Source organism: Diabrotica undecimpunctata, chromosome 7 (assembly GCF_040954645.1).
Source record: "Diabrotica undecimpunctata isolate CICGRU chromosome 7, icDiaUnde3, whole genome shotgun sequence".
NCBI lineage: Eukaryota > Metazoa > Arthropoda > Insecta > Coleoptera > Chrysomelidae > Diabrotica > Diabrotica undecimpunctata.
Genome location: NC_092809.1, coordinates 148,013,214 through 148,025,721, shown reverse-complemented (window position 1 = coordinate 148,025,721; position 12,508 = coordinate 148,013,214). Strand labels below are relative to the sequence as shown.

Genomic DNA, 12,508 nt, shown 5'->3' with positions numbered 1-12,508 from the left:
AGTACACTATAAAATCTACCATTCTTACATATACTAACGAAGATTTACAAAATAATGTTCTGTATGCAATTAGAAATGAAGGCAAAAAAATAAAGAAAACAAACGGGAAAAGTTTTTAACATTACAGAATCGACTTTAAGGAAAAGATTAACAGGTTTGGACACGCCGCCCCGTTTAGGTCCGACAGCTGTATTTTAGTAGAAAAATAATCAAGAGAGTATGTGTTAACGCTTGCTAAATTATTCTATAATGGCTTAACACCTAAAGAACTTAAGACGTTTGGTATTCAGGTATGCTGAAAGAAAATAATATCCCAAATAATTTTAATAAAGAGAAGAGGTTAGCCGGCAAAGACTGGCTTTATAGATTTATAAAAAGGAATCCTGATGTAACATTAAGACAACCAGAAGGAATAAGTTTGAACAGGAATGCTGCAATCAATAAAGAGTCAACAACACTATTTTATTCTAATATCAAAATATCCGTTGACAAGTTAAGTTTGAGCCAAAGATAATTTTTAATATAGTCTAAACTGGTATTACAACAGTAAAAAAAATGTCCAAAGGTTTATGGACCTAAAGGTGCTAAAAGGGAAGGATCTGCTATATCTGCCAAACGTGGAAGAACTATCACAGCCGTTTTCTGCATAAGTGCTGCAGGAAATTATATTCCCCCAAGTAGCAAAACCTGCTGCACCTAACGAGACATGTTTTAGTTATGGGGAAATAGGAAAACACGAAGAATTATGTTATGTGCCTCGTGGAATCACGCAGAATGTACAGATTTAAATACCCCAGAAAATTATAAATGCAACTTTTGTTAACGTTAAAAATATTACTTTTATGTATAGCATACAATTAATATTTCTTAATATTATACTTTTGACATAAGCGTTTTTATTACATTGAGTTTATTATTATTAATATTTTTTTACCATTAATTTAGTGCGCACCATTTGCTAATCCGTGCGCATGATTACCCTCATGGATGGAGAATGGTGCGCAAAGGCACTTTTCTTTTTTTAATATGCTTTTGCACTTTGTATTTCTCTAAAACTAATTTTAAATATTCAAAGTAGAATAATTAGAACTTACTGTAACCTACTGGCCGTTATGATAGATTTAAAGAATTTACAACAAAAGCGATTTTTGCTTAAGTGCGCACCATTCCCCCACTTTTCCTGATATATAATTACTAATAATTGGCGAAAGGATTTGTTTATATTGGAAATGACGAAGCAGACAGTATTGTCAAATGTGTTTTGAGCCGCTTTTAAAAAAAAAGAAAGAAATAAAACCATAAACAATTACTTCACATCTGTACCCTACAATTTGTATTTAATAAACTAAAACAAAATGGTATGTCTGGTTGGAACATTGATTAGAAAAAGAAAATAGGTACCAAAATTAAAAAAAATTATTAATCAACTATACGATACTAAATTCGTAAAATTTGAACAAGGAATATACACTAACGGAATATCAGGAAAATTTAATTGGGGAAAGTCGCTTATGATGGTATGGTGCCTATGACGTTTACAGTAGCAATGTTAAATACAAGAATTTTCCGACATTTCTAGAAGATATTTGATATTATGGATCTTGGACCAATTATGAAGGCAACAAATGACTACAAAATATTCTTGAGTCATTTATAATATCTACAAAAAAGCAAACACAGTCATATGGACTCCACAGACATATTTAATAAAAAAGAAAATACTTTTTAAAGCACTCGACTAGAATAACATAGGAACAAACATCTATGGAGAGAGATTGCTCTAGAGAAACTACCGAAGAAAATGATAGTACAACTTTACTAAATTTTCAGATTTTGCCTGAAAGAAGCGCGTTTTTCGACCAACTGGAAGCATGCTAAAATCATCCCTCTACTAAAACCAAGGAACGACGGAAGAAGACCAGATAGCTACAAACCAATATCCCTCTTGGAAACCATAGGAAAAATTCTGGAGAAAATCATCTACAGAAGATTAATGAAACATGCAGAAAGAAGAAGAATGATCCAAGAAGATCAGTTCCGATTCAGAAGTGAAAGAAACTGCGAAGTTCAGCTTGCAAGAGTCATCAGCGACATGAAAATCCGATTCAACAGAAAACAGGAATGGCCATATTTGACGTCGAAAAAGCATACCACACGGTCTGGAAGAAAGCCGTTATCTACAAGATGGACAGAGCTAGATTGCCATAATATTTAGTTAATGTATGTGACACATATTTATCTAATACAACATTTTTTTAAGTTTCAGCTGACCAAAAGATGTCCAGAATGCAATAAATCCAAGAAGGGATGCCTCAGGGCAGTATTTGATCGATTTTATATAACATTTTTGTTTCAGATTTGCCAACAGATGCAAGAACAAGTACAGCCCTGTACGCAGAAAACACGGCAATATATGCAACCGGAAGAGATTGCCAGACACTAGAAAATCACTTGGGAAGAATTTCAGATTTCACGGATAAATGGAAAATGGAAAAAAGACACACGTTAGGTCGGTGATATCGAATACAGTCCCAGTATAAAGTTCCATAACAGAGACCAACTGGAAGAAACTGAAAAGAACAGAAACATCGTGTTACAGACTAATCGACAGGTCAACATAGGAAGACAGAAGGACAAATGCAGGATAGGACAGGACAGAGGATGTACAAAGAAAAACACCGACTGATCGAGCATCTGATCAGGGTCTAGTCAGGTGGTTGCTGAAGACAACCAATCAGGCAAGTAGGTACGATGCCAAAAACAAATACCTACACAAAAAGAAGCCAAGGAGTCAATGACAGAAATAACCAGGTACTAGAAGGGGACGCGGTTCAAATAGTAGATGGTGCAGAAGCGGAAAATCAGAAGAAAGGCTGAAATATTTTAGGTTGAAATATCTTAAGTGTGCCATGTTAAATTTTATTAAGGCAATAAATGTTTTTATTTTTATTTTTTATTTTTATATTCGAGCGTTTTTCATAAAAACTGAAGACAACCATGTTATTGGGGTTGGTCAATACCTTTTGCAACACAATCGTGATTGAATACTGAACAGTCGCCATTTTCAAACAAGGGAGTTTAAATATCGAGGAATAAACTGGAGAATATCTAAGAATATCTAGGAATGACACAAATATTTTTAATTGATGTATTACTTACCGTGTAGTACCGTTTATTAAACCTGCGATCTTAAACAATATAAATGGACTATGGAATGCATACGGAAAACTAAGATAACATTTGTTATAATAATATTTCAACTGTATTAACGCCTAAGATTTTTTTACCAATATGTGTCGACAGTCCTGACGCAAGCAGCTAAAACTCTTCAGTATCACTAAAACATCAAATTATGATTCCTCCAAAAAAGGAAGGATTAATGCTTGGTTGCACTGTCAGGGATATAATTATAAAGGAGGTAATATATCGAAAAACTCAAATATTCGACATATCCAAACTAAAACAGAACTGAAAAAACTGAAAATGGCGAGAAAAAACTGAATCCAAGCAGCTCAGGACAGAAGAGAGTGACAATGATGATTATTGTCAAAACCATTTACGTATAATTACAAATTGGAAAATGAATTAGACACCATATTATATGGATTAAAACGGCGTGGTATGAGAGTTAAGTTTGGCTGCAAAATGACCGTTTTTATCTTCTCCAATAAGAGTTACCTGTGGTGCAAGTAGATATTCTCAACTATATTGCATCTTCATATACATGCGAGTAATCAAACCGGTGCTTGAAAGTATTTGAATCTAAACTAATTTATTAATTTATTAACACGTGTAGTAAAAATAAAACATTCTTCTGACCAATGACGAAAAAATATTTTCTAACACCCATTTAACTTCCATGAATGAAGCTTCCCTGTTCAGAAACTAGTTTTTGCGGTATCTCAGCTTTTCAAAATATCTTTTTAGTACCAAACTATATTTGGTTTATTTCCAACAAGTATTTGAAAAAATTAATTTAATAGTCATGGTTAAGTACCATAGTACCATGACGATTAAAGTGACTTGGTGTTTCATAGTATTAAAGTAAGATGCAATAATTTTTAACAATAAATCTAAATTTTTTCAAATTTATTGACAAGATACAGGTAAATTAGTAATACTAGAGATGCATAGCACTCCTTTGACCATACTAAAAGATGATTTAATAATTTACAGCATAAACATACTTTTAATATTATTATAAAAAAGTAAATAACGACAAAAATAAGTTCTTAGTATTTAAATACCTACTAAATATTAAATATTTCATTCAAAAAAAGATTCACCATTTAACTTTTCCACTACTTTGATAAATTTTAAAAGATTCCAAATCTACTCTAAATTCATACCGTTGGTAAATATTTACTACCATACAAAGTGCTTTGGTAAATCGGTATAATCAAACCATACACCTATTCAAAATCTCATCAAATTTAAGCTCTAGTTAATACTGTTAACAGTTTCTCGTTCAACAACATATGTTTATTATTACTAAAATATCAAAATTATTTCATGTGTCAATAAGTAATGACACAAGATCAATTTGTTTAACAAACTGATTCAACTTGCATTTTGAAATTCCTATGGCCTTTGAGGAAAAATAAATCCTTGAGTTGTCACAGGAGAAGCATACCACGAGGGAGGTGGAGTAGGTGGATAAATATAATGTGTTGGCTGTACATATGAAACTTCTACAGATGGAGTATAGATTACAGGTGTCGTTGGAACCAATACTTCAGTGATTTCCGGCGTTAAGGCTGTTGTTGATGAATATAATATAGGAGTACCTAAACACAAAAAAATATATAAATATTATATTTTTTTGTTGAAAATCAACAAACCAATAAAACAATCAGATAACACAGCTCGGTACGTTATAAATTATTTGCTTTAATTGTAAATTTAATCAAAATAAATAAACTTATTTTGCGTCCAAAAACGAAAATATGCCCTATGTGGGGTTATCGGATGTGCAAAAGTGAAAGATTATCGGTCTTATGGATCAAGGAATGTCTGAGAGAGACATAGCTGCAGTGTTAGGCAAAATCATATGCTAGGTATCAAGAATTAATAACGCTTAATAGACCAAGACAAAGTGGCCAAAAATTAATAACAGCTCGCCACGATCTTTTTATTGTCCAAGTAGCAAAAAGAGACCCAACCATTTCTCACCCACAGCACCAAATGCAACTTTTGGAAGCTACATGTGTAAATGTTTCAGTTGAAACTATAAGAAAAGACTTCGCGTGCAAGGACTAATATATAGTTCACGATCTCTATTCCTACGTCTTAAAACTTCTTTATTTCTAACATGCTCAGTCCATGGAATTTTTAGAATGAGGCGGAATATCCAGGCGTTGTAACCAGCTAATCCTCAGCATCCAAGCTTCCACGCCATGTAGTAGGATACTGTGTATATAGCATTTTAAGTATTCAATTGATGGTGTTATCAGTTTTGGACATGAGATATTACGACTGCCACCGTACCCTCCGGATCTAAATCCAATTGAACTGGTTTGGATTGCACTTAAAATTTTCTATGGCGCGAGAAATGTCAGATTCAAATTAAATGACTTTATGAAGTTATCTGATTAGTTTTTTATACATTTCCTGTTGAACAATGGAAAAGAAAGTTGTTTCAATTGAAGATACCTTTGTGTTAGAAGAACCTTTACTTAGAAGAGCCTGTATAAAATAAGTAAGTTGTAACGCAAGTGGTAATGACTGGTTTTTTAAGCATATTACTAATCTGGTTTTCCTTGTATATCGTAGTACCAGGAAATAGTACACCTTTTGTTTAGTTACTATGTTTTTGATGTAATTGAATATTAAGCTACACCAATAGCTTATGTTATTCTTACCTGGTGGCATCTGAGGCATCTGTAAAACAGGTGACATCGTCGGATACATTTCCACAGGAGTACAAGGATTACCGTGTTGTGCATAAACACCCATTTCCCCTTGTGAGGCATAATTAACTACAGGCCTCTCTGTCGCAACCGGCGTTTCCGGTTGTTGTACGTAATTAACCATAAGAGTCTCTGACAATCGTGAATCTGTCATTTTAGGATCACAGTTGTTATTTACTTCAACTTTAAGCATATGTTGTGACGTTTCGTGGTAGTTTTGAAGAACTTCTATATTTTCTTGTTCTTGCACTTTTTGTTGATTCTTTGGTGGCGGAGGTGCTTGTAACTCAAAAGGTGGAGAGGACCACTGTGGATAACTTTGGGTGGCTTCTACGTGATAGTTGTAATAGTATGGATAATTTACATCTGTAACATAATATATACTTTAACAAAATTTCAGGTTGGAATATTCTAGTTTATACAAATTTTACATATTTTGATAACATGTGTAAAATATAAGGCTCAAACAAAAAAAGCAATAATCAATGTAGGCAATATTCAAAAGAATAATGAAAGGTTCAATATTTTAGTACATTTTCTACAAGCAGTCAGTATTAGATTTTGTCTATATCTCAACGAACAAGTACTTGGCATATATAAAGCTAATACGTATTGGCAATGGACGTGTACTGAATTATGTACAAAAAACTCCGAAATATTGTAAAAATAAGAACAAAGGTGACATAATTTATCACGTTAGAGAGTTGTGAGAAAATGAACAGGAATGAATGATAATTATTTTGGAGACTTTCAATATTCTCAAATTACATCTACTAACTTTCACTTGTTGACAAACGTTAAGTTTATACTTTTATTCAGGATCACAAGTACCTACTTATTGAAATCGTGTAACAATTTGTCTGTCTTAAAATTTAATTATATGCATGCCTTTTGGTCCAACGAAAAACCCTATTGAATTTCTTAAACAGATTGTTAAACGGTTGAAAGTTACTTTGGATAGTAGATGAAAACTTGGTATAGAGCTCCTATAAGACATAAATATAACCTATCAATGATGTCCAGAAGAAATAGGTACAGATATTACAAAAGAAGAAATATTACACGCATTAAAAACAATGAAGAGCAGGATTCCCATCGAAATACTAAAAACTGTAGATTAGCAGCACATCGGTGTTTTAGTTGGAACCAAATTTATAGCTCAACCAAAGGTTGGTTAACTTCGATCTTTCTTTGTCTCCTCAAAAAGAAAAACGCAAGAGAATGCGGCGATTACCGCACCATTAGCTTGATGTCCCATGTGCTAAAGTTACTGCTAAAAGTCACCGATAACCAAATATATCATAAACTGGACGTAGACATTAATGATACACAAGTTAAGTTTCGCTAAGGCCTAGGAATGCGAAGCTCTTTTTTCACTTAACATTAAATGTTTTAAAATCAAAGAATATAGACTACAATGACCTCAGGATCATATCGAATTTACACTATAAGTAGCCAGCAAAAGTATGTGTTAACAAACAGCTGTTGGAGGAAATTGAAATTAGATGTGAGAAGAATAAGGATAGAAAAAGCTCTTGAGGGTGAAACAGCTGGAATAAAGGTGTTTCCATTGACATTAGATATGCGGATGACACTATCATCTCAACCGAATATATTAAAGATCTTCAGGAACTAGTGACCAAAATACCGAGTATGGCAAAGAATACGGTCCAACAGTGAACGTACAAAAAGGCAAAAATTAATGAGAATATCAAAAACTCAAAGAAATAACGAGAATCTTTTAATAAACGGAACCTATGTCGAACGAGCAAACAAATATGCATATCTTGGAATAATGATTAACTACATAAATTATTTATGGCATGAAATCAAATATCAAAATCAAATTTTGTTTTTTGTCGCTAAGTGATCACAACATTCGAGCTCATTGAAATCATAAAAAATCCAAAATTTGAATGTTACAAAATAAGTAAAAATTCTTACAGATTTTTATAAAAGGCGAAATCGGGAGTAAACAAGGTTCCAAATGTAGATTTTGGTTGTAGAATATCTGAGACTGTACGAGGCTGAAGCACTTTACTGAGACAGATACAAAACGAGAAAAACTTATTTCGATATATAACGATAAATTTACCGGAAAAAATTATTTCCGGTTTTCAATATAAACTAGAAGGGAAACAAGAAGAAGGAAAAGTTCAAGAGTTTCCATATAACTTCTCACCGTGCTAATTTAAAATAAATAAATTAAAATTCAAATAAAATTAACACGTAAATTCTTACCGTGATAAGGTATAACACTGGGAGTAACCGGGGCAGAGGCTACCATGGGTTTCATGTTATAATTGTACATACTTTGATTATGATCAGAATGTGTAGGCCAAATGAACGGATCACCAGCCGGAGTCATATATTGTGGCCAATGATATCCGCTTTGACACCAAGTTGCATTGTCTGAAGTTTCATTTTCCCTTTCAATAGTAGCAACCACGTCTTGAGAACCAGTTAGTTCACCTATACCCTCGGATAATGGTTCTGTTTGAGTGAAGCTGATATTCTCTGTAGTATTTTGACTTTGCATTTGCTGAAAAACGTTTTTAATATAAGTTTATTATGGATTAATACAATAAAATGCGTGTAATATTATTATACAATCGATGTCATGTCCAAAAAAAGACAACGAAAGATATTTTAACAAGTGTGTCTTTAATTATCAGTGTTAGTATATATATTTAAGTGTATTTTAGCATTATAAAAGTAAAAGCGACAATTGGTTTGTCAAATCCATTTAAGAAAAAGAAAAGTCTGAAACCGGGATGATGTCTCTCACCGAATCTATTTAAAATATACTTGGAACATATCTTAAAACTCAGAAAGAGAAACAACATACTATGTTTTGCGGATGATCAAGTGATATTAACCCAAGAACATGAGGATCTAGAATATATGACTCACAAACTAGTCGAATAATACAAGAAATAGGACTTTGAGGTAAATATGAACAAAACTGAATATATGAATCGGTCATTTCAGAAACAACATGAGTCAGAAATTATAGTTTTCAGTTTATAACAAAAAACTGTTTTTAAAGTGGTGTAAAAAAATGCTTCAAAATTGTACAATACGCATTATGTTCCCCTCTTTTTTTGTAAAATTTTTGTTTAAGTCATATTATGGTTTTAGAAAAGTGACTGACTTATGTTGTTAGAGAAAAGCAATAAAAAAATAATTTTTTTTTGGAATTTTATTGTCTTTATCAAATGTCATATACAGAAAAAGTATTTATCATCATTAATTGCATCAATAGTCGGCTTTAGGATTTTAGTAGGATTATACAGTGTATAATCTCTTCAAATAGTTAGTTAATTAGTTGTTAGTTACAAAACCATTAATATTTTCCGATACCAACCAGTCCCTGGTTGGTTTGAAGAATAAAAAAAATGGTAGTAGTTCGAAATCTGAAAATGATTTTTTATCCTTTTCTTGTTTTCTGCCCATTGAGTCGGTAGACAAACATATTTTTTTTGTAATGTTTATGCCACCACTTTTTAAATTCAAAAATATTCAATGTTTGCACCATTTTAACAACAAACTTTTTGTGCCATGTAGTGTAACGTTATAAACGTCACATCTCTATTAATTTATATTTAAATAATTATTTCATTTTAATTTCTTTATTAATTTATTAATTTCTTTATCTTCAGTTTAATTTTTACCATTTTTCACAAAATAGTTGGCGCCCTATGTTTTTTCTTTTCTTCCTCTGTCTTTATTTTCTCTCTCTTTCTGTCCCATAGAATAAATATTCGCCCTCTTACTTTTGTTCGGCAGACTATTCTGTTCCGTGTTGACTGACAAGCTAGTTTCATGATATCTATAGCAACATCCTATGACATCTGTGCTAACTTCATTCAGTCTCCCACTTTCTGTCAAAACAAATTTTCTGTAGTGGGATTATTTTTTGCCTCTTTTTGAAATTTATAAAAGAAGGCAAAAATTATTATCAGACTCATTTTTATGGTCTACAAATTCTCTTGGGGTAAGTACTTTCATTGTGATATTTATTCTATAATTCTGACCACATTTCCAATATTTGTAACCTTACTTTCTTTCGAAAGCACATTTTTTTTCTGATATATGTATTAGGACTCTTTAACAGAATTTAACTAAGTAGTAACATTCATATTTCATTTTATCCTTGCCATACGCTATTTGTTTAAGTGTAATTTTGTAAGATGGCAAGGAAGTTAAACCTTTCTTTTTGATGTGTTTCTAATGCAAGTTGTTCCTTATCTTTTAGTTTATTGGACGTATCAAAACTTTATTGGTTTACTGGAGAGTTTACTGGACATTTTATTGGTTTACTGGACATTTATTGGTTTACTGGACAGTTTATTGGTTTATTGGATTTATTGGCTTTATATCAACCACCTTATTTGGAGTTCAATAATTGGTCAGGACATACAGCCACGTGTGACTGCAGCTCTCCAGAAGCCACAAATTCTAATTGGAGGACCCAACAGCTAGAACACACAAGCAGCCCATCGAAGCAATAAGTAACACTTATTAACTGTTAAGCTTTGGCAGGGTTAAATATTGTTTTTTTATTAATTTAAATAAATATGTTTGGTTAAAATTTGTCTTATTTGCTATCAACTGAGAACTCAGGTTCAATCCCTAGTTTAAGACAAGACGAACTCACCCTTGAGATACTGAGCTAGGCAAGCTATAGACGATAAGCTCCCATCGTTGATTGAGGTATTATTTTTACAATAGTACTTCAATTCTCTTTGGTAGTCTCATCGTTACAGTAGAATTTACTATCATTTTCATATTCATTTCTTTATATTCTGTATTTCTGTATATTCATCTGACCGTGGTAAACACGGTCAAAGTTTCTATCGTTCGACAAGGATTGGTCACATCCAGTACTGGTTTATGGTCTCAAAACTTCCAGTTTCTGCTAACAAAAGTAGAAATCTCACTACTGTATGATTCCGGTTTTGACCAGCACAGCTGTCAGAGAATACGTGAAGATGTTTCACAGCAGTAGGCAATTCAGACTTGCTATAATCCATAAGAAATGAAGCAACTTCATTGGGACCCTTTCGGGATTAAACCTTGACTTTTTTGCATATTGTGAATTCCAAAGGCATTGTTAAATTGACGTAAATCAAAAATCTCCTACACAGCAGTTAGTGGAAGCTAAAGATTTTGCATGTAGTCAAACGTCATGCAACTGGCATCTTTCTTTCACATCTCTGCAATTTCTGCCATTTATTGTAGAACTTCTTTGTACGTCTTCATGTACAGATAATTCCGCAACGGCCACGCGTTTTGCTGTCTCGTTTACAAATGGACTCTTAATTTTTATTTTTAAATGTTCACATTTGCAACATGTGTCTACCTGTGGACGTCCAAAGGATAGAGAAAAAATTTTGCTGGAAATTTTTTAAATAAGATTTATACTTATTTAAAAGATACTTCACCTTCTAGATCATAATCATTCTTTAAATGACGAATTTCAAATTCTTCACATCCAAAATAAAGGTCTTAAGCTATCCTTGTTAGAATATATGGAAATTAACAAATTAAAAAACACAGACATAGTTCTGAATGTCCAACTTGAGATAAAAAACCTATTCCTCCTCAACCCCTCCTCAACCTATTTCGTCAAAATTTCATATTTGAGAAGAAGTACGAAAGTTTCCAATTCATTTTATTTTCCAGATGTTCCTGATATTCATATGGGTTTGAAATCTGATTTTGTTATGTTATTGCCAGCACCTATATATACAGAAAACAAAGAAGAAATTATTAAGAAGAAAGAAGAAATATGAAGAAATAAATATTTTTCATATTTAATTATTGTCTTTACCACGCTGCTTCATTGTGTACTACCTTATGTTTCAAACTGTACCACTGGTGGCAAATAACAAATGATGTCAGTATTGCATATTTCTGAAAATTTCTAAGGTACTATTTTTACTTCACTCATAACTAGACTTCGGCAAATATGCATATTGCAAATTTTGCATATTGTGCATATTTTATGCAAATATTTCATATTTTGGCATATTTGTATAAAAGTTTGCATAAAGTGCATAAAAGTTCAGATTTTTATACTGTATTTGAAAATTTTTAAACATACCAATTTATTTCAATTCTTGTATAAAATTTTGTAGTCATTTTAATCAAGAAATGATCTAAGTACGTAATCTCTACAGGTACAAAACATTTACAATTTCAAAGAAGATCAATTTAAGTAGCCCTCAACATTCTTAGAAAGTCTCGGTCACTGAGGCATTCAGTTATTGGATAATCGCTAAGGGTTCGCTCATTTGCATTTTATGATCTAATCCCCAAATCTATCTACAATTTATTGTATCTTAACAGCAGGTAAACGGCTAATAGTTTTGTTCCTAATTTAGGGATTTTCCAAAATCTCCCAGTTTATTGAATTAGGTACCTAAACATTTCTAATTTGATGCTCAGATTTGTAAATCATTTTTGTTTTGATATTCAAAGCGTAAACACTCGTTGTGCGTAACAAAAAGGAAGATTGTGATTTTATAATGCCTAAAACAACCAGTGCTTCAACTTGGATTAAACCTTATAAAGAGCTGTCTATGGATATGGGA

General features: G+C 32.2%; 1 protein-coding gene across 3 annotated transcripts in view; it reads right to left on the bottom strand.

Annotated features, from left to right (window-relative positions):
• Nucleotides 1-4,074: 4,074 nt before the first annotated feature.
• Nucleotides 4,075-12,508, bottom strand: part of LOC140446020 (uncharacterized) — a 37,592-nt gene continuing 29,158 nt past the window's right edge. For all 3 annotated transcript variants that reach the window (XM_072538517.1, XM_072538516.1, XM_072538518.1), the window contains exons 8-10: nucleotides 8,151-8,451; nucleotides 5,862-6,275; nucleotides 4,075-4,787 (exon numbers count right to left, since the gene is read on the bottom strand). In XM_072538517.1, coding sequence (XP_072394618.1) covers nucleotides 4,582-4,787; nucleotides 5,862-6,275; nucleotides 8,151-8,451 — 921 coding nt within the window. In that variant the 3' untranslated portion in view covers nucleotides 4,075-4,581. The remainder of the gene's footprint in view (nucleotides 4,788-5,861; nucleotides 6,276-8,150; nucleotides 8,452-12,508) is intronic.